Consider the following 23,068-nt stretch of genomic DNA (forward strand, 5'->3'; position numbering starts at 1 on the left):
TAAGCATTCATATTTGTTTGCAGAATAAATATGCTATGGTCCATTTCTCAGCAGTCTAACTCTGTAAGGCAGTTCTTATATTTTAAGTGTCTAAAACACGTGTCTTCTTGATACAGGAGGAAATACTAAATTATTCATAACACAGATGAAAGTATTTTTCATCTACTTATATCCACCCTTCTTAAAAAGCATGCCTTCAACCCCCATTTGCATAGCTCCTCTGCTAACTTTCAGCCATTCCCTCTTATGAATGTACTGCCCTCTTTGTCTGAAGGCATCTGTCTCCATCAACATTTCATTTCTTACAGGAGCAGGGGCAGTGAGCTCTCCGGTTCATTCAACCTTAAGTAGAGGAAGGGGCCCCTCACAGCTCCTAAGTCAGCCTTCTGGTACTCTTAGCAGAGTCTGCTACCCCAGGGCTGCAGAGTCTACCTGGGTTAGGTGCTAGTTGTTTACCAGGGTTCAGCATCAGTCTGAACTGAGCTTCTATACAGCAAGTGGCCTCCCAAATGCCTTAGTGGTTTCTGGTTACACCTGGGGAACAGGGTCCTTAATATCCTAAAAGAATATTTTTATGCTGATAGTTATTTTATCCACGTAAAATAAATCACTCATTTAATTAAATGGTTTTATAAAAGAAAAATTATTTATAAAAGAAAAACTATTATAAATAAATAATAAAACTCATAATGAAATTGAATATTTATTTGAATTTCTCCTGGTAATAGCACTCAACAAATAAGAAAAACCGAGCTGTGAGATTTTGTTTTAAATGTAGCCATATTTCAAAAGGTAAAAAGTTGGCTTCTACATTTAATGGCAAGTGGGACATCTTCTATTTTAAAATTAACATTCAAAAAGTAGTAAAATATACACTATCATGAACACGATGTGTTTTATAGAATGGATTCATGTCTGAATACTAATCTGAATGTGGAAGAAATGTATTATCTGTTAAAAACCACACTTGAAAAATGTTCTTTTTTATAAAAAGTAGCTTGAAGTAAAAAGGAACTTGCTAATAAAGCCAGTAAACTTTCACACATGGGATTTTTAAAAAATCTCCACCCATCCCACCTCTGAAAAAAAAAGAAGGAGAAGAATAAAAGAAAGAAAAAGAAAAAACCCATATGGTCAATCTGAGTAGAGCCATTCATTACATGACTGCTCATTCTGTACAATGTGGAAGGCTGGTTATTTAGGAAATATTTCGTTTCCTAAAGTGCATCTTTTGAAGATTTGCCTAGTAAAACTGCAATATCATATACAAAACACTTAACACAAGACATGCAATAACAAAGCTAAATCATTCCAGTGTAAAGTTTTTAAAACTACTTTTAAAACTTTTGTTTCACCAAGAAATAAAGATGTAAAATACAGTAGCATTCTTGTTCTCCAACAGTATGCATTGTATGCTTTTGTTATTTGGCAAATCTTTTAGAGTCGAACAAAAATAATAGTCTAAACAATATTTCTTCTGTCATTATAATACGAATCCCAGGCAGAACAGTAAGATGTAGAGGAAGAGTTAGATTTTTGGAAGCTTTGGTGCATTAACCACAGGATTTGCCTCGTGCAAGTATCTCCTCCCTGCACTCTTGTAATCATAGGTACAGCCATGAGTTTCTGCATAACGATGAGATGCACAGAAGTTGTTTCCACATCTAAAGCACAAAAAAAGTTTATGTGAATAGTTGTATTTCTATGAAAGGCTCATCTGTCTGGGAGACAGGAGCTTGACTTCAGGTAGTCCAACAGGGGCCCTTTGGTTCTTTTTAGCAATTTCACTGCTGACATTTCCCTTCCATTCGTAAACAAGCATAAATACCCCCAAAAAGAACAAGTTAATTATCTATGAATATGACAATTTATGATAAAGAAGTCATTATTGACTGAAACAGGGTAGACCAGGCGCGGTGGCTCAAGCCTGTAATCCCAGCACTTTGGGAAGCCGAGGCGGGTGGATCTCCAGGCCATCCAGGCCAACATGATGAAAACCCATCTCTATTAAAAATACAAAAATTAGCCGGGTGTGGTGGCGTGCATCGATAGTCCAGCTACTCGGGAGGCTGAGGCAGGAGAATCGCTTGAACCCAGGAGGTGGAGGTTGCAGTGAGGAAGATCGTGCCACTGCACTCCAGCCTGGTGACAGAGCGAGACTCAATCTCAAAAAGAAAAAAGAAAAAAAAAAAAAAAAAAAATGAAACAGGGTATAGAACTCTATCAGTAGTAAAATTGCAAAAAGCTGATAAATATGCCCATCGTTTCTCTTATACCTAGTAAACCTAAAAGAATTCTGAATTTCTGAGGAATTCAGTCTCATGGTAAAATTAAAATAGTAAAACCTAACTATGCCATGAAAGAATTTTTAAAAATATTTCTAGTAGCAAAATAGGTTGTTTTCATTCGAACCGAATACACTCTAAAAAGCAGGGATTGGGATGGGTGTGGTGGCGGCTCACACCTGAAATTCCAGCACTTTGGGAGGCAAAGGTGAGAAGATCACTTGAGGCCAGGAGTTTGAGACCAGCCTAGGCAATATAGTGAGATCTGTCTCTACAAAAAATTTAAAAAATTAACCAGGCATGATGGCACATGCCTATAATCCTTGCTATTAGGGAGGCTGAGGCAGGGGGATCGCTTGAGCCCAAGACATCAAGGCTCCAGTGAGTTATGATTATAGTACTGAAAAAAAAAAAAAAAAGGCCGCAGCAGCAGTTATTTTAATTCAAGCCTAGCCCCAATCTAAGGGCAGACATCCAAGATAATATGACATAACATCCTTGGAGGATATCAATCAATACTAATGAAATAAATAATTACAGTAAGAAAAAGGTCATACTTTTTTGGAAATATATTATTCATCTATTTTATATTAACTTTTAATTTTTTTATTAAATTTTTAATAGAATATTCAGGGAGGGGTTCTTCCAAGGTGCCCCTCAAACAAAATCCAAGCAGGTTCATCGTTAAGACGAAAAAGGTACACTCTCAGATTGGTTTAAACCTCCTAACTTAAAGGACAAGGAAGGATCTGTTTTTGTCTTTTGGAAACCCATGAGCTATCTACTTGTTCTTTACTTCAGCCAATTAGAAGTTCAACTGAAGATAGCTATTGAACATCATCTTAATGATGTTATAAACAGGCAATTTAAATATTTTATTTTGCATAATCCCCAAGCTGGGTTACCACAGAGAAAGCATCTGAGCTTCTCCAGCTCGCCAACCTGCCTGCATTCGTAGCTACTAGCCAGTCCTGTTTTCTTTCCACAAAGAAAACAATGATTTGTTGTTTTCTTCTTTGTCTTAAGAGGGGCTTTCACAGGTGGGAGGTGATGAGTAGTACATTCTCCTGTTTAGAGAAAGGACACCTTGATTAACACAGGCAAAAAATCCTAAACATGAAATATTATTAAGCAAAACACAAAACATAGTCCTATCAAAGTAAATATCTATGCCATAAAAATTAATTTGTGCTATTTTTATATCTAAAATTACTTATAAAATCTACAGGTCAAGTTGCAGTGGAACTATTTCTTTTAAGATGTGGTAGGTTTCTACTGATTAGCACTTATATTTTTAGAACTTTTTATACACACCACTTTCCTGATTATTTCTAATGGTAATCAGTTTATATAAAGTACACCAAATTTTGACAGAGAATAAAGAAAAATGTCTGCTTCAAAATCATATTTGATGAAACCTCTGAGAACATGATTGCAATATAAATATTCTGTTTGTTCACACCAAAAAGGAGTACCAGAGTATCATGAAACATGCCTCTTAGTCCTATTACACCACTGACAGTTAATCAAACCATGAGCAAGTCATTTATTCTTTCAAAACTTCAATATGTTTATTTTTAACATAATAGAACATGTATTTTTCTCTCTAGGTTAATAAGCACTTTAAGGTCAACTCAATCCATATATGTAAAAAGCACTCTGAAAGTTTTAAGCACGTTATAATTACATAAAATGTCATATTAATAATAGTAACTAACAGTACACAGCTCAATTTCACAGTACTACTAGTTTTCCAAAAATATTTACTGAATTCTGTATTACTGTATCAACTTGAGTTTTTACCTTAAAAATAAGAGCACATCTGTTATTATATAAGAAAGAATTAAATCAATTTTTTTTTTTTTTGAGACAGAGTTTTGCTCTGTCGCCCAGGCTGCAGTGCAGTGGCGCAATCTCGGCTCACTGCAAGCTCTGTGTCTCGGGTTCAAGTGGTTCTTCTGCCTCAGCCTCCCGAGCAGCTGGGACTATGGGCGCGCACCACCACGCTCAGCTTTTTTTTTTGTATTTTTAGTAGAGACAGGGTTTCACCATCTTGGTCAGTCTGGTCTGGTCTTGAACTCCTGACCTCATGATCCGCCCATCTCAGCCTCCCAAAGTGCTGGGATTACAGGCGTGAGCCACCACGCCAGGCCAAATCGATTTCTTTAATTACTAAGTGAAATGTCTTTTAGAACTGATCAAAATGCCAACAAACCCCAGTCATAAGCAGAGAGGCTCAAAGTTCCTGCCCATAGTTGATAAAGTAACAGTACAAATACACATGTGCTTGGTGTCACACAAAGGCTAAGAAGCAAGAGGCAAAGAAAGAATGCAAGAACAAGTGGAAGGAGTGAGGAAAAACTGGTAGTGTCAATGGTGCTGGGACCTTTTCTCCACTACTGAAAAAGGTTTAGGAGGCCTAAGCTTGGTATTTAGTTGGCAGCTAAAAGTCTGAAATTTCTTAAAGGGTTCAAAAAATTGGATTTACAATTAATTGGTTCTATGTCTTTTTTTTTTTTTGTCACAACAGAGATTAGTTAATTTGTACACAAGCCCAGCAAAATTAAATCATCTTTATTACCAGTCTAAAATACACTCCCAGATCTTGCCAAAACTAGAAACAAAATTTGAAACAATTGAGAGACTCCTAATGGTGCCTGGGTACCAACTCAGTTAATAAACGTTTTCTTTCTCAAGTGCACTTAGAGATACCAAGAACATCTCACACAGGTGAGGGAGTAATTCCATTATTTAAAATATTTTTAAAAAGATATTTACTTGCACTTGCACAAGACACCAAAGAAAGGCATATATTACAAGATGTCCAATGAATGTTAATCTACTCGAAACTATCTTTAAAATTCAGGCTTAGGATATTCTTCCTTAAACAACGGTGGAAGAATCTCTGATGATAATTTAATTCACTGTAATCACATTTTCATTTTTTTTCTTTTCTTAGGGGATGCTTAACTTGATATTCTCCATACTTTTTTTAATTTAAGAACTCTTGTGAGGCTGGGCGTGGTGGCTCACACCTGTAATCCTAGCACTTTAGGAGGCCAAGGGGGGCGAATCACCTTCTCTCAAATGTGTACTGAACAGATGAATAAAGAAAAAAACCCATAAAATCATATTGATGGTAAGAGTTGCTTTTCACAACAAGATGAAAGGTACTTGAGGTAATTCACTTGCTTGCCATTTCCTAGTCTCATATTTTATCTAACATCTAACAGGATCTACAAAAACTGACCCAACAGAAAGGCAGCAAAAAGTAATAAATCAGTGTTCCAGACGCAAGGCTGGTAGTCGTCTGCCTAAAATCAATGGCTAAATCTATAATAATAAATACAGTTTTCAAGGGAAACCTTATAGTGAAAAGAACAGAGGACCAATGGAGGAATCTAGGAAGTCAATTCAATGAAACTTGCATCAAAATGTATATAGACTCTTCTAGATAATTCAGAATGATAGTTATTACAGTGAGAGAAAAATGGAAGCAAGTTACACAAGTTACACAGCTCTACTGCACCTAGCAGCTGATACTTCAAATCTAAATGAAATCAAACAAAAAAAGCATATATCTGGGGACAGGCAGAGGGCTGGTTAAAAAAAAAAAAAAGGACAGAAGAAAACTGAGGTTAAGGCCAGGCGCGGTGGGTCACACCTGTAATCCCAGCACTTCGGGAGGCTGAGGTGGGCAGATCCCAACGTCAGGAGATCGAGACCATCCTGGCTAACACAGTGAAACCCCGTTTCTACTAAAAATACAAAAAATTAGCCAGGCGTGGTGGCGGGCACCTGTAGTCCCAGCTGCTAGGGACTCTCCTGCCTCAGAAGAGGCAGGAGAATGGCATGAACCTGGGAAGTGGAGCTTGCAGTGAGCCGAGATCGTGCCACTGCACTCCAGCCTGGGAGACAGAGTGAGACTCCATCTCAAAACAAACAAACAAACAAACAAACAAACAAAAACTGAGGTTAAAAAAAGATTAAAACAAAAGTAAAAATTTATAGCAATGTGATAGCCTAGAATTAAAAAAAAAAAAAACTATTTCAAGAATGAAGGACACAAAAATCAAATAAGATAAAGATATGGAGGCATCCAATGGATTTGAAATTATGGAGATTGTCAGTGACCACGGCAATAGCAGTTTCAGAAGAGCAGTGAGACGTGAACCAGCACTGAAGACTGAACTAGAGCTGAGTGAGTAGGGATGGGTGTAATGCAAATTTCCAAGAAGATTAGCTGTGCGTTAGGGCAGGACAGAGTTATGTGTCAACGAAAAACAACAACTATAACATTAAAAGTCAATAAATTACAGTAATAAAAACAATGTGATACTGGCATAAAACAGACACATAGACCAATGAGTAGACAGTCCAGAAACAAATCCTCGTATACATGATCAAATGACTTTCAACACGGGTGCCAAGACCATTCAATGAGGAAGGACAGTGTTTCAACAAAAGTTAATAAGAAAATGGGATGTTCACATGCAAAAGAATGACATGGAACCCTTACTTTACACTCTATATTAACTCAAAATGGATCAAAGACCTAAACATAAGACCTAAAACTATAAAACTTCTAGAAGAAAAGATAGGGGAAAAGCTTCACAGTATTGGATTTGGTGGTGATTTCTTGGATATGACACCAAAGGCACAGGTAACAAAAGGAGAAAATAGACAAACTGGATTTCCTAATGTGTCAGGCATTCTGGACTTTCCAGTGATGCCACTGAGATAGCACCTGTCAAAAGAGCAGTGGTTCCATTTCTAGATTGTGGATCTTCAGATAAATTCTGCCATTTTCATTTCACTTCCTGAAAGTCAGGGTTGGCTTGTGAAAAGTTGTTAAACAACATGCTAAATGTGAAATGTCAACCCTCACTCTAAACTTTCCCCGTTCAGAACATCAGATACTTCATTGGGTTTTATAGTGGCTTTCTGATTTTTGGTAGTCCGTTGAAGAAGGGAGTTTGAAAGTTGTTGTATACTGTTAACGACTGTCTGTCCATGTACTGCCTGAAATACCATGATTGTTTATGGAAAGTATCTTTAATAAAGCTGGATACAGTTTGGTTTGGGGGAAAAAAAAAACATGAAAAGACATTTCTCCAAAGAAGATCTACAAATGGCCAATAAGCACAAGAAACTACTCATTAGGAAATCAACTTCACTAATTAGGGAATCAATAATCAGTAACACTAATCATCACAGATACGCAAATCAAAACCACAGTGACATCACCTCACACCCATTAGGATGGCTACTAGCAAAAACATAGGAAAATAACAAGTGTTGCCAAGGATGTGGAGAAATTGGAATCCTTTTGCACTGTTGATGGAATGAAACATGGTACAGCAACTGTGGAAAACAATATGATGGTTCCTCAAAAAATTAAAATAGAAATACCTTCTGATCCCGCAATTTCATTTCTGGGTATATATTCTAAAGAATTGAAAGTAGTGTCTCAAAGACATATATGTACACCCATGTTCACAGCACCATTATTCACAATAGGTAAAACATGGAAACAATACAACTGTCTATTAACAGATGAATGGATAAGCAAAATATGGTGTGTGTGTGTATGTGTATATTGTGTGTGTACACACACACAATAGAGTATCAGCCCCAAAAAGAAAATAATTTCTGATATATGCTACTACATGGGTAAACCTTGAGGACATTCTGATAAGTGAAATAAGCCAGTCATAAAAAGACAAATACTGTTTGATTCCACTTACATAGGTACTTAGAGTACCTAAAAAATCATTGAATTAGGAAATGAAATGGTGGTTGCCAGGGTGGTGGGAGGGGGAAGAGTGTTTCAGTTTTGTAAGATGAAAAGTGTTCTAGAGAAAGGGGGTGGTGATGGATCCCCAACAATGTGAAAGTCACTGAACTTTATACTTAAAAATGGTTATGACAGTAAAATTTATGTTATGTTTATTTTACCACAGTACAAAATAATTGAAAAAATGTGCAAATAGATTATGACTTTATAACCTTGGGCCTTACATAGGAATGAAAAACAAACCCTAAATGTCTTCAATAAAAACATAAAACCCACATGACAACCATAACAAATAAGGTATCTTTTAAAACCTTGAGGCTACAAAGGTGGCACATCTTTGGTAACGAGTTTCCCATCCCTGGTCTGGGTATTAAAACATTTAAAAAGATGGCTTCCTTCCTCCTTGAAAATAATGACTGGCCGGTGCATCTTTAATGTGTTACCATACTGGTAGAAAGAAGTGCTAATGTTATAGTCACTTCCACTACTAGGCCTTGGAAAGGGCTGGCCCTACAGACTGTCCCTTTCTTTTATCCAGAAATGACTAGTTCATCAAAAAGAGATTCTTACCACCACCTCTGATGTTTGGCCATGATGTTGAAAGACATCTTTCTAGGGTAATTCTTCAAAACCCACATGGCTCTAGAGTGGCCAGCAACTAAGGTGGTTGGGAACTACATGTTCATTCTTCAATAATCTTGTGGATTTTTTTGACATAGATAACACCTCTTCCAAGATAATATATTTCAATTTCAATTTTTGTTTTATTCTTTATATATGTCCTACAGTCCGTTCTCATAATTATTCTTAATTGGAAAAAGCATTTAGAGACAGAATTTACTCTGTACATGCCACAGAGAAGGTTCTTCCCATTTCTCTTTGAAAATTCAACCGGATGCATAATTATGTAATTATCAGCCTTGTATTGTTTTCAAAATTATCTGTAGCTTACCTACGCTTTTCCCTGCTGCTGCATTATTTCCATTCATTCCAACACCATGGGTAGACTACAATTAAAACACAAAACATCTATAGAGGTGAGTCAATGAAGAATAGAAATGATCAACAAACATGAAATACTTGTATTTTATCACTAAGATGCTGTTGGACTTTCATTTTAAATTATTTATTCCAATTTTTGTTTAATTAAATTAACTCAGAACCTGATTCCACATCTAGCAATATCGTGCTTATTATTTATCTTTAAGAGGGTAAAATTTGCCGGGTGCTGTGACTCATGCCTGTAATCCCAGCACTTTAGGAAGCTGAGGTGAGAGGATTGCTTGAGCCTGGGACGTCGTGGCTGCAGCGAGCTGTGATTGCACCACTGTGTTCCAGGAGTTTGAGAGCAGCCTGGGCAACACGGTGAAACCCCATCTCTACAAAGAATATAAAAGTTAGCCAGGCATGGTGGCATGTGCCTGTAGTCCCAGGGACTCAAGAGACTGAGGTGGGAGGATTGCTTGAGCCCTGGAGGTCAAGGCTGCAGTGAACCATGATTATGCCACTGTGCTCCAGCCTGGGTGACAGAGTGAGACCCTGTCTCAAAAAAAAAAAAAAAAAAAAAGGCCAGGTGCAATGGCTCACGCCTGTAATCCAGCACTTTGGGAGGCCCAGGCGGGTGGATCACGAGGTCAGGAGATCGAGACCATCCTGGCTAACACGGTGAAACCCTGTCTCTACTAAAAATACAAAAAAAATTAGCCGGGCGTGGTGGTAGGTGCCTGTAGTCCCAGCTACTCGGGAGCCTGAGGCAGGAGAATGGTGTGAACCCGGGAGGCAGAGCTTGCAGTGAGCCGAGATAGCACCATTGCACTCCAGCCTGGGTGAAAGAGCGAGACTCCGTCTCAAAAAAAAAAAAAAAAAAAAAAAAAAAAGGGAGAGAGAGAGTGAAATTTGATGACTCAAATAAAAAGTTCTTACTTGGGATGGAAAAAAACCTTAAAAACATTTAGCGTTTAAAAATACATATTTTTAATACATATTTGAAAATATGGGTGTATTGGCATGTTCCTATATTCCCAGCTACTCAGGAGGCTAAGGCAGGAGGATTGCTTGAGCCCAGGAGTTCGAGGAGTTCAACATATACATACATATCTGATAAACTGTTTACATTAACTTATGTTCAAATTACTGTTCTCATTTCAGGACTAAAACAGCATTCAAAATTCAACTATCAAGATTTTATACAAACTAAATAAACATTTTCAGATAAATTTATGAAAATAATCTAATCTTAGCCTTCCTTATTTATGTAAACAAAAACCAAACTTTAAATAAGTTGAATCACTACAAGGATAACTACTAGAGCATGTTGAAAGGAAAATACTGACCAAAAAAACTCCTGTATGTTCTAACTGGGGAGAACTTTTCCTAAAGTTTTCTTCCTGAAAATGCTGGAGGTTTGTAGACAGCCCAGTTCCAGAGTTCTGAAGCCTGCCTGCCCCACGTGTGCTCTGTAATCTATTTCTGCTTGTGCTCCCGGCCAGTGAGGCAAGAAAACTGATATTATTTACACAACCAACAGGCTCTTTGGAAGCCTTGTTAGTCATTTCTGTGACATCCCGAGCCTCAACTTTGGAAATAACATCAGATCTTTTCCCAAGTGAATCAACTTTAACACCTTGAAAGCAAGTAGTCCTAGAGAAAGAAGAATCAGTTATGTTTTGAACATCCAGTGACTGAGAAGAAGAAGGCTGTAGCTTCCCAAACTCAAAACATTTGGACTGTCTTTCTGGTTTCACCAGAGAATTATGTAGCGACATTGGTGCAGAACAGCGAAGAGGTGACAAGAGTCTATTCTTGTGAGGACTTAATTCCCGGTAGTTAAGAACTGAAGTCTCTACTGATTCCCCATTCAGCACTCCTGCAACATGCTTGAGATGCTGCTCTGGAGCTTTCAACCCTTTGTCAGCATTAGTGAGTAGCAACTCCGGATTCACTTTGCACGCACCTTCTAAGCCGCTGCTCTGCTCATCAGCATTTCCTTCTGCAAATGAAGCCAGTGAGCCCACTTTAGGTAGAAGTGATTGTTCGGTTACACATTCTTCTGAAGGTAAGACAATGTTCTCATTACTAGATGGCAAGTTTCCTAAAAAATGTTTTGTTTGCCTAGGCAGGGATGATCCAAGATGGAGAACAGAGTCAGCAAGCTCCTGGTCATTTCCCAACTCCAAATGGGGTATCTGAGGAGGTAGTTTGACGTTGCTACTGAAGTGAGACAGTGTGTTATTCTCCCAGCTATTATCTTCCTTAAGAAATTCACCAGTGATAGAAGATATGGATCTCTCAGCAGAGAGTTGAGTTGCCAAACTTGAAATTCCATTCCTGGAGATTTCGGGCAGATATGCGTTCCCAAAAGCAGGTGAACAAGATTGACCAGTGTTGGGGAGGACCCTTAACAATCGGTGGCGAGATGGTGCAGTGGAACCACTAGAAGGTCGAGGAGCTATAGGTGGGTGAGGTTTTATCTTGACAGCTTTCTTAGGCTAAAAGGAATGAATATACAGTTTCTTTACACAGTCGTTTTCTCTGCCCATTAACAAAAATTAGCGAAGGAAGAAAATGTTACTTACCATAACATACTAGCATTTTCACTATCTCAATTTAAAATGTTTAAGAAGAATAAAATCTTAAGATTATGATAGAGAAGATCCTATTTTCCTTCACTGAGTATACTTTTCTGGGAATATTAAAGAAAAATAATTTTGTTTTATTTCCTTACTGCTGTTTCTCAGAGTTTTACTACAAAGAAAATGAACTGATTATATTAGATATGACATTGCTGACCTATTTTAGATCTCCAACAATTTTTCCTACTATGTTGAATAAACGTTTCATTGGACTGGTACACAGAAAAAAAGTTATCAATCCTAAAAAAAAAAAAAAAAAGTTAAAAGGGCTAAACTGCTATCCTTGAAAAGACTTGCTGGCAACACTGGCCTTTGGCTGGCTTTTGGGAACAACTATTTCAGGAGGTTCAGGAGGGTTCCCATGAACCTAACTGATAAGAGATGTTCATTGTGCCAAACTATTTATGCAATAATATAGTTCATGATGAACACTTGCTTTCCTTTTGGGAGTCTGAACCGCAAATGCTAGGCAGAGGGTGCCTACAATGAAGAGGCCCAGTAAAATCCCTGGGCACAGAGTCTCTAATGAGCCTCCCCGGTAAACAACATTTCACATATATTGTTACAACTCATTGATAGAGGACTAAGCACATCTCATGAGACTCCACTGAAAGAGGACTCTAGGAAGCTTGCACTTGGTTTCCTCCAGACATGGCTCTATGCACCTTTTACCTTTGCTGATTTTGCCTTGTATCTTTTTGCTGTAATAAGTACAACTATATACAACAACATACTACAGCCCTGTGAATCTTCCTAGCAAACCATCACACCTGGGATGGTCTTGGTGCCCTCTGGCACGGTAGATTTTTTAAAAAGTACCACAAAAATTCAAGATCTTATGAATAAAGTTGAGAACTAAACACAAGAAATCTAGCTCTTAAAAATAAGCAAAAATGGTAGCAAGCAGGCATGAGGATGGGATGGAATACCTTATGACATACCAATGCTCCCACTTACAGAAGATATAAAATATATGAAAATATAAGAAAAGCTGGATAATTCAGTGGATACCAACTGAGGCAAGAAAAATTAGAGGAGCTAAGAAGGAAGAAACCTTGGAAAGATGAGCTGGCTCCTATAGATGTTTTTATCCTAGAGACAGAGTTGTCACCTAGGCAGGAATGCAATGGCACAATCTCAGGCCTCCACCTCCCGGGTTCAAGCAATTCTCCTGCCTCAGCCTCCTGAGTAGCTGGGATTACGGGCACCCACCACCATGTCCAGGTAATTTTTGTATTTTTAGTAGAGATGGGGTTTCTCTATGTTGGCCAGGCTGGTCTCGAACCCCTGACCTCAGGTGATTCACCCATCTCAGCCTCCCAAAGTGCTGGGATTACAGGTGTGAGCCACCACGCCTGGCCCAATCTGTAATTCTTTATCCCGCAAAAAATTCTTCAAAAATTAAGGATATGACTTCTGGGCTGTCGAAATTAATGACAGCTGCCTAAAACTGAATTTCTCCATGCTCCAGAAAAACTACACAGATCAACAACATACACAAATAAAATCACTCATAACCCATGCATCAGAAAAACTGGGAGACATATGATATGAACTTCAAAATATTCCCCAATCCAAGAAACTCATCTGCAAAGCCTATGCCTGTGGTGACAGACAGGCAAAAGTATGGAGAAGTATGAAGCTTCACCAAAAAATAAAATAAAATAAAATAAAAAAATAATAAAGGGAAAAAAATAAAGAAAGAAAAGGAGAGGTTTGCTGATGGAACAAAGAAAAATCCACAAAAGACAAAATCCCACTTGATTATGAAGATACTAAAAATAGATCTAAGATATGGGATATCAAACACAGGCTACTGAGAAATTAAAAGGAAGTGACTTTATTTTTATGTGTATTTTTTGAGACAGGGTCTGGCTCTGTTACCCAGGCTAGAGTGCAGTGGTACAATGGCTCACTGCAGCCTCACCCTCCCAGGGTCAATCGATCCTCCGAGCAGCTGGGACTACAGACACACATCACCATGCCCAGCTAATTTTTATATTTTTTGTAGAGATGGGGTCTCCCTATGTTGACAGGCTGGTCTCAAACTCCTGGATTCAAGTGATCCTCCCACCTCTGCCTCCCAAAGTTCTGGGATTATAGGCATGAGCCACCACACCGGGCATTAAAGTTGTTCAGGATAAAGGAGGTAGCTTCAAGAAGACATCACTTTTTGAAGGGAGAAGGGGTAAATTGAAAGGAAAAGGCAACCATTGAGACTTTGATAGTAAAAGTAAAGAAAGAAGCAGGAAAGGGAAAATAAGGATCCTTCAAAAACAATAATGAATCACAAATCAGAAAACATACTGACACTGCCCTCCAATAAGAGTGTCATTGATTTGAGCCAGGCATGGTGGCTCACAACTATAATCCCAGCACTTTGGGAGGCCAAGGTGGGAAGATTGCTTGAGTTCAGGAGTTCAAGACCAGCCTAGAAAACATGACAAAAACCCATCTCTATCAATAATACAAAAAAATTAGCTGGGCATGGTGGCAGGAGCCTGTGGTCCCAGCTACTTGGGAGGCTGAGGTGGGAGGATCACTTGAGCTCAGGAGGCAGAGGTTGCAGTGAGTCAAGATCATGCCACTACACCCCAGCCTGGTTGATAGAGCAAGACCCCATGTCAAAAAATAAAAATAAATTAATTTTTAAAATAACAAATAAAAAAGTGTGTCACTGATTTAAAAAACCTGCATCTCACTACACCAAAGGAAGAGGATGCTCTTGAAATAAGAAACTTACTTCCCTACACAAAATCCTCACTTCTGTGTATTAATATATAACTGTTAATACTCATCTAAGTAAATAAAATTATAGAAAATACAATTAGAAAATAAATAGAAAAAGGCAGACCAAATCCATGTAAAGCTGCTATAAAAATAAAACAGAAAATGAGAATCAGAATTTTAGCTAATGAAAATCCTCCCTAAAACAATAAAACAAAAGAAAACTCCATCACAATACCCCAACTTAAATTAAGTATCTTTTAGTATTTGCAGATATTTTTTAAAATCTCATCAAATCATAAATGCAAAAACTCAAGGCAGAATAGATAAAAGTAATAGGAGGATACGAAATGAGAGCTGAGCAAACCCAGAAATACTCTGCAGAAAACAAAATCATCTCAGAAATGAAGACTAAATTACAAGGTGCCCACAGGACACTAAAATTCTACTTAATATTTAATAAAGAATACTGAGAAAAGGTATAGGCCGGGTGCGGTGGCTCACACCTGTAATCCCAGCACTTTGGGAGGCCGAGGCGGATCACGAGGTCAGGAGATCGAGACCATCCTGGCTAAGAGGGTGAAATCCTGTCTCTACTAAAAATATAAAAAAATTAGCCGGGCGTGGTGGCGGGCACCTGTAGTCCCAGGTCAGGAGGCTGAGGCAGGAGAATGGCATGAACCCGGAAGACAAAAATTGCAGTGAGCCAAGATTGCCCCACTGCACTCCAGCCTGGGCGACAGAGCAAGACTCCGTCTCAAAAACAAAAATACTGAGGAAAGGTATGAAAACAGCCAAAAGAATAAAAATAAAATAAAGAATCTAAAAGGATAAGAGAGAAGGCGGTTGTATATTAGACAAAGAAGTTCTAACAGGGCAGAGGGGGTATCTCATGCCGCTGAGGTAGGAAGGTCACTTGAGCCCAGGAGTTCGAGGCTGCAGTGAGCTCAGGCTATGGCACTCCAGCCTGGGTGACACTGCAACACCCTGTCTTTAAAAAAAAAAAAAAAGAAAGAAAGAAAAAAAAGACCACGACGATGTTCTAACTTATGAATAAAATAAGCTCCAAAGGCCAGGCGCGGTGGCTCACGTCTGTAATCCCAGCACTTTGGAAGGCTGAGGTGGGCGGATCACCAGGTCAGGAGATCGAGACCATCCTGGCTAACACGGTGAAACCCTGTCTCTACTAAAAATACAAAAAATTAGCCGGGCGTGGTGACGGGCGCCTGTAGTCCAGCTACTCCGGAGGCAGAGGCGGGAGAATGGCGTGAACCTGGGAGGCGGAGCTTGCAGTGCGCCGAGATCATGCCACTGCACTCCAGCCTGGGCAACAGAGCGAGACTCCGTCTCAAAAAAAAAAAAAAAAATTCCAAAAAAGAAAACAAACAAAAAAACAAAGTACTAAAAAAAATGTATATATATAAATTCTAAGAAATAATCCTGAAATAAAAGACTTGAATCTTTATGTTAAAAAGGCTCAAGTGTATAGTGAAAATTGACCCTGAAGAGTTAATTCCAAGATACATCCTAATAAAACCACTACATTTAAAAGAAAAAAAATCCTCCTTTTCTCCAGACAAAAAAATCAAATCATTTACAGAGAAAAGAAAGATTGGTAATTAGATTTCTCAATGGCAATATAAAAAGCAAAACATAGCAGAGCAACATTTTAGACAAACTCAAGGGAAAAGATGTGAACCAAACATTTTATATCCAGGCAAGCCATCATGTAAGGATTAAGGCTAATGTTTCTAGCATTAAAAAAGATGAATATTTAAGGTTATGGATATCCCAATTACACTGATTTGATGTTTACAAATTATATTCATGTATTAAATTATCACATGTACCCTGAAAATATATCTATTACGTATCAATGAAAATAGGAAAATACAAAAATAGAAGAAAAACCTACAATTAATATCATACATAATGGTAAAAACAAATAAAAATGTTAAGTCTAAAGAAAAGGGTTTGAACATCGAAAAATTCAAGAATTACTGTACCTACAAGCCTTTCTTGAGGACTTCAGATGAGCTTCTTCTAACCAAAATGTATGGGGAAACCTACAGCAAAAAGACTGATCATAAGAATGGAATACAATTGGCCGGGCATGGTGGCTCATGCCTGTAATCCCAGCACTTTGGGAGGCCAAGGTGGGTGGATCAGAAGGTCAGGAGTTCGAGACCAGCCTGGCCAACATGGTGAAACCCCGTCTCTACTAAAGATACAAAAAAAAATTAGCCGGGCGTGGTGGCACACGCCTGTAATCCTAGCTACTCAGAAGACTGAGGCAGGAGAATTGCTTGAACCCAGGAGGCACAGGTTGCAGTGAGCCAAGATCGTGCCACTGCACTCCAGCCTGGGTGACAGGGCAAGACTCCATCTCAAAATAAATAAGTGAATAAATAAAAAGGATGGAATAAAATTAAAACTAAAATAAGAGTGAGTAGAAAGAAAAATGATTTGTAAAGGCTATGTTTTCTTTAAAAAAGTAGAAAAAAAATTTTAATGAGAGGATGAAGAGAGAAGAGAAAAAAATAAGTTCACTGATTTTCACTTAGTAATTAGGAGTCAAAGGATATTTAAAGCTGGCAAATAAAAGAGGAGAAGGTTAAATAAGGAAAAGGCAGATCAAGAACATGATAAATAGTATTAATGTAAAGTGAATCAATAAAACAAACTGCAAAAGCCTTCTGAAATACCAAAAAATACACACTTACACATTCATATATACAGATACACACAAAAGAAAGCATAGAGAAGGAAACTGTAAGTATAACAAAATAAGATATTTAAGACCAAATATGAAGTCATATCAATAAATATAAACGTGATTAAGTTACCTGTTTTAAAATTTCAAGCTGGCTCACAAAGCAAAAACCAACTCTATACTGTATATAAAGGAAATATGTAAAACAAAGTAACTTAAAAGTTAATAAATAGAGACATGGGAAAAGGTATACCAAGCAAATGAAACCAAGAAGATACCAGTAGGTATGGGCGTGATATCAGGCAAGGAAAATTCAAGGGGAAAGTCAGTGAATGTGATAGAGATGAAACATTTCACTACTTTTGTAACTAGCAACACAGTGAAAATGTTATTAATATTTATGTACCAAATTACACAACTACCACTTTCTTACAGCAAAAAGTATGAGAAATGAAAAGAGAAATACACAGAAACCTATGAATAATAGACCTTCATCTATTACCGTTCTCATTCTAAGACAGATCAAGTTGACAAAAAAAAAAACTTTAATAAGGTCTATCTTATAAATATCTAGCAAACTTTTACCTTTTTGATAGAGAATAAACTGTCTTCTGAGGTATATATTCATGAAAAGTGCTATTAGATCCCAAAGAATAAAATGCTATAAAGTAGAAATACAAACAACATTCTCTGAGTTCCATGCAATAAAACTAGAAATTAAAAACAATGAAAAATCAAGCCTGGCATGGTGCTGCACACATAGTCCCAGCTACGTGGGAGGCTGAAATGAGAGGATCCCTTGGTCCCAGGAGTTCAGTAACATAGTGAGACTCCCACCTCTAAAAAAAAGAAAAGAAAAGAAAAAGAAAAACCAAAAAGCCTCTGCCACCAGAACATTTTCAAAATATATTAAAATACTCTTGGACTAATGAGGAAATACCAACTAAAATTGCAAATTTTCTTTAAAAAAAAAAACGAAAAAGAAACTACTTCAAATTAACATTATGTGCCTTCTGATGTGTTGCACTGAGAAGAATAAATCATCTGTGTAGTATTCCTACCAAAAATGTTCAAATTCCATCTAATCATAATGAAACAGCCAAATCTCCAAATTGAAGAATATTTTACAAAACAACTGATCTATATTCTTCAGAAATATTTTACACGCATGTCCAAATAAGGCTTAGAAACAGTTTTGTATAAAAGGAGACTATGAAAACATTACAACAAAATGCAATGCATCATTCTTGATTGGATCCCAGATTAAAAACAATATGAAATGCTATTAAGCACATTATTAAGACCTGGGAAATATGAATATAGATGACATAATGTGTATCAATCATAAATGAGTATGGTAACTGTATCATAATCATGTAAAAGGTGGCCCTTATTCTTAGGAGATACATAATAAATAAAGTATTTAGGGGAAGTGTCATGATATCTAACTCGCACATAGATCAGCTAAAGAAAAATCCAAACAGAAAGCAAATGTGGGAAAATATTAATTGATGAATCTAGTCTTATAACATTTCTAAATAATTAAACATTTCTCAGCCAGGCGCAGTGGCTCATGCCTGTAATCCCAGCACCTTGGGAGGCCAAGGCAGGCAGATCACAGGGTCAAGAGATCAAGACCATTCTGGCCAACATGGTGAAACCCCATCTCTACTAAAAATACAAAAATTAGTTGGGCATGGTGGCGCATGCCTGTAGTCCCAGCTACTGCTACTCGGGAAGCTGAGGGAGGAGAATCGCTTGAACCCAGGAGGTGGAGGTTGCAGTGAGCCGAGACCACACCACTGCACTCCAGCCTGGGCAACAGCAAGACTCCATCTCAAAAAAAAAAAAAAAAAGAATTAAACATTTCTCAAAATTAAAAAGGTAAAATAAGTTTTCAGACAAATGCTGAGAGAATTTATCATCAGGAACCCTAAATGAAAAGAAGTACTAGTACTAGAAGTCCTAGCTGAAGAAATCAGACAAGAGAAAGAAATAAAGGGCATACAAATTTGAAAGAAGGAAGCCAAACTATCCTTGATTGCAGATAATATGATCTTGTATTTGGAAAAACGGAAAGACTGCACCAAAAAACGATTAGAACTGATAAACACATTCAGTAAAGTTGCAGGATACAAAATCAACATACAAAACCCAGTAGCATTTCTATATACCAACAATAATCTAAAAAAATCAAGAAAGTAATCTCATGTACAATAGCTACAAATAAAGTAAAATAAAATACCTAGGAATAAACTTACCTAAAAAAGTGAAAGATCTCTATAATGAAAGCTATAAAACATTGGACGACACAAAAATATGAAAAAATATTCCATGTTCATGAGTTGGAAGAATTAATATTGTTAAAATGTCCATACCGCCCAACGCAATCTACAAATTCAACATAATCTCTATCAAAATACCAATGATATTTTTCACAGAAACAGAAAAAATAATCCTAAAATTTACATGGAACCACAAAAGACACAGAATAGTCAAAGCCATCTAAGCAAAAAAAAAAAAAAAAAAAAAAAAAAACTGGAAGAATCACAATTATCTGACTTTAAATTATACTACAGAGCTACAGTAACCAAAACAGCACAGTACTGACATGAACATAGATGCACAACCAATGGAAAAGAACAGAGAACCCAGAAACAAGTCCACAGACCCACAGTGAACTTATTTTTGATAAAGGTGCCAAGAACATACACTGGGGAAAGGATAGTCTCTTCAATAAATAATGTTGGGAAAACTGGGTCCACATGCAGAAGAATGAAATTAGACCCCTTATCTTTTACCATATACAAAAATCAAATCTAAATGAACTAAAGACTTAACTCTAAGTTCTGAAACTATGAAACTACTAAAAGAAAACATTGAAAGTAGGGTCTCAAAGACATATTTGTATACTTATGTTCATAGCACCATTATTCACAATAGCCAAAAGATGGGGGCAATCCAAGTATACATTGAGGAATGAATTGATTAAAAAAGTGTGGTATATAGCCATACAATGAAATATTATCCAGCCTTAAAAAGGAAGGAAATTCTGACACGTTATGACAATTTTACAAGATAAAAAACTTCTGGAGATTGGTTGCACAACACTGTGTTATACACTTAACATTACTGAACTGTTTGTACACTTAAGATGGTTAAGATAACTTTATGACATATGTATTTTACCACAAAAATAAAATTAAAAAAATTTTAATGGTAGAATCTAGATATTAGATAAATAAGTGTTCACGGTAAAATTCTTTCAACCTTACTGTATATTGGAAAAGAAAAATATAGATCAAAATTTCTCTCATGAACGAAATCGTAATGCAAAAATCCTGAGGAAAATATTAATAATTTAAATCTAAAGAAATGAAAAATACATCACAACCAAGAATGGTTCATTCTAACAATGCAAGACTATTTCATATTTTTAAAAAATCAGTTCATCACAATATCAGAATATTTTTATTCAGTGAAAAAATACTTATTTCTCTTTGGACTTCTTGACCATCAGTTACTTAGAAGTGTGTTATTTTCAAATATCAGAAGGTTTTCCACATATCTATTATTAATTTCTAATTTTATTCCATTGTAATCAGAGAGCATTTTTGTATTATTTGGAATCTTTTATAATTTATTTGAAACTGGTCTAGGCGCAGTGACTCATACCTGTAACCCCAGCACTTTGGGAGGCCAAGACAGGCGGATTGCTTGAGGTCAGGAGTTCAAGACCAACCTGACCAACATGGTGAAACCCCGTCTCTACTAAAAATACAAAAAATTAGGCAGGCATGGTGGCATGAGCCTGTCGTCCCAGCTACTCAGGAGGCTGAGGTAAGACAATCGCTTGAACCTGGGAGGTGGAGATTGTAGTGAGCCGAGATTGTGCCACTGAACTTCAGTTTGAGGGACAGAGCAAGATTCTGTCTCAAAAAAAAAAAAAGAAAATTGAACCTGTTTTATGGCACACAATATGGTTTACCCTGGTAAATGTTCTACATGCACTTAAAAAGAAATGTGTACTCTGCTGTTTTGGGTAGAGCATACTGTAAATGTCAGTTGGGTCAAGTAGGTTGATTAGTGTTGTTCAAGTCTCCTAAATCCTTCACTGATTTTCTATCTGTTCCATCGATTTTTGAGAGTGGGATGTAGAAATCTTTCAACAAAAGTATTTATTTATTTCTTTGTAGTTTTTGCTTCATGTATTTTGAAGTTCTATTATTAAGTGCATAAACATTTAGGACTGTGAAGAAAGGATTTTTTTTCTTAATAGAGCTAAGTCAATTGTTCCCCATCAGAAAAAAAAAAAAAAAAAGATCTTTACCCCACTTTACGTTATATCAAAAAAATTTCAGCTGGGCGCGGTGGCTCGCTCCTGTAATCCCAACACTTTGGGAGGCCAAGGTGGGAGGACTACCTGAGGTCAGGAGTTTGAGACCAGCCTGGCCAACATGGCAAAACCCCATCTCTACTAAAAATACAAAAAATAGCCGGGCATGGTGGCACATGCCTGTAGTCCCAGCTACTCAGGAGGCTGAGGCAGGAGAATCACTTGAACCAAGGAGGTGGAGGTTGCAGTGGGCCAATATTGTGCCACTGCAGTCCACCCTGTAGACACAGCAAGACTCCGTCTCAAAAAAAAAAAAAATTTCAGCTGGACTAAACCTAAGTGAGAGAAAAACAATCATAAAGCTTTAAGACCTGTGGTAGGAAAATATTTCATCAAAAGGTTATCAAAAATGATAATCATAAAAGCAAGCTGGATGCAGTGATTCATGCCTGTAATCCCAGCACTTTGGGAGGCCGAGGCGGGTGGATGAAAAGGTCAGAAGTTCAAGACCAGCCTGACCAACAAGGTAGAACCCCGTCTCTACTAAAAATACAAAAATTAGCTGGGCGTGGAGATGCGCACCCGTAATCCCAGCTATTTGGGAGGCTGGGGCAGAAGAATCGCTTGAACCCAGGAGGTGGAGGTTGCAGTGAGCAGAGATCACACCACTGCACTCCAGCCTCAGCAACAGGGCGAGACTCTGTCTCAAAAAAAAAAAAAAAAAAAAACTGATAAATTAGAATACAATTAAAAACATTCACCCAAAGAATAAGAAAGTAAAAGAACAAGCCACCATAGAGTGTTAGAAGTATCTGCAACCCATATATCTGACAAAGGACTTGTACCCATAGTATATAAAGATGCCTAGAAATCAGTAAGCAAAAGACAGTGAACTCAATTTAAAAATAAGCAAAAGACTTGAACAGGCACTTCACATAAAAAACGTATCTTAATGGTCAATAATCATATGAAAAGTCAATATTATTCCTCATTAGAGAAATATAAAAGAAAACCATTTACACAGTCACCAGAATGGTTAAAATTAAAAGGACTGACAATATCAAGTGTTGACAAGAATGTGGCATAAACTAGAACTCTCACGTTGCTGGGAAGAGTGTAAATTGGTTCAAATGCTTGGCAAAATTGGCCGGGCGTGGTGGCTCATGTCTGTAATCCCAGCACTTTGGGAGGTCGAGGCAGTCAGATCATGAGGTCAGGAGATCGAGACCAACCTGGCTAATATGGTGAAACCCCGTCTCTACTAAAAATACAAAAAAAAAAAAAAATTAGCCCGGCGTAGTGGCGGGCGCCTGTGGTCTCAGCTACTCAGGAGGCTGAGGCAGGACAATGGCGTGAACCCGGGAGGCAGAGCTTGCAGTGAGCCGAGATAGCGCCTGGGCGACAGAGCAAGACTCTGTCTCAAAAAAGAAAAAAAACAAAAAACAAAAAAACAAAAAATACAAAAAATGCTTGGCAAAATTGTTCGGCATAATACTAAAGTTAAACATGTATCTTCCCTCTGACTCCGAAAGTCCATTGTTAGGTATATGCTCCAAAGAAACAAGTGCTATGTCCACC

General features: G+C 37.5%; 1 protein-coding gene across 10 annotated transcripts in view; it reads right to left on the minus strand.

Annotated features, from left to right (window-relative positions):
- Positions 1-689: 689 nt before the first annotated feature.
- ZFAND4 (zinc finger AN1-type containing 4) overlaps positions 690-23,068 on the minus strand; it is a 60,885-nt gene continuing 38,506 nt past the window's right edge. For all 10 annotated transcript variants that reach the window (XM_003816759.4, XM_063607663.1, XM_063607662.1 and 7 more), the window contains 4 exons: positions 10,416-11,570; positions 9,035-9,089; positions 3,232-3,352; positions 690-1,664 (listed from right to left, as the gene is read on the minus strand). In XM_003816759.4, the coding sequence (XP_003816807.2) occupies positions 1,529-1,664; positions 3,232-3,352; positions 9,035-9,089; positions 10,416-11,570 (1,467 nt within the window). In that variant the 3' untranslated portion in view covers positions 690-1,528. The remainder of the gene's footprint in view (positions 1,665-3,231; positions 3,353-9,034; positions 9,090-10,415; positions 11,571-23,068) is intronic.

This window comes from Pan paniscus, chromosome 8 (assembly GCF_029289425.2).
Source record: "Pan paniscus chromosome 8, NHGRI_mPanPan1-v2.0_pri, whole genome shotgun sequence".
In the NCBI taxonomy this organism is placed as follows: Eukaryota; Metazoa; Chordata; class Mammalia; order Primates; family Hominidae; genus Pan; species Pan paniscus.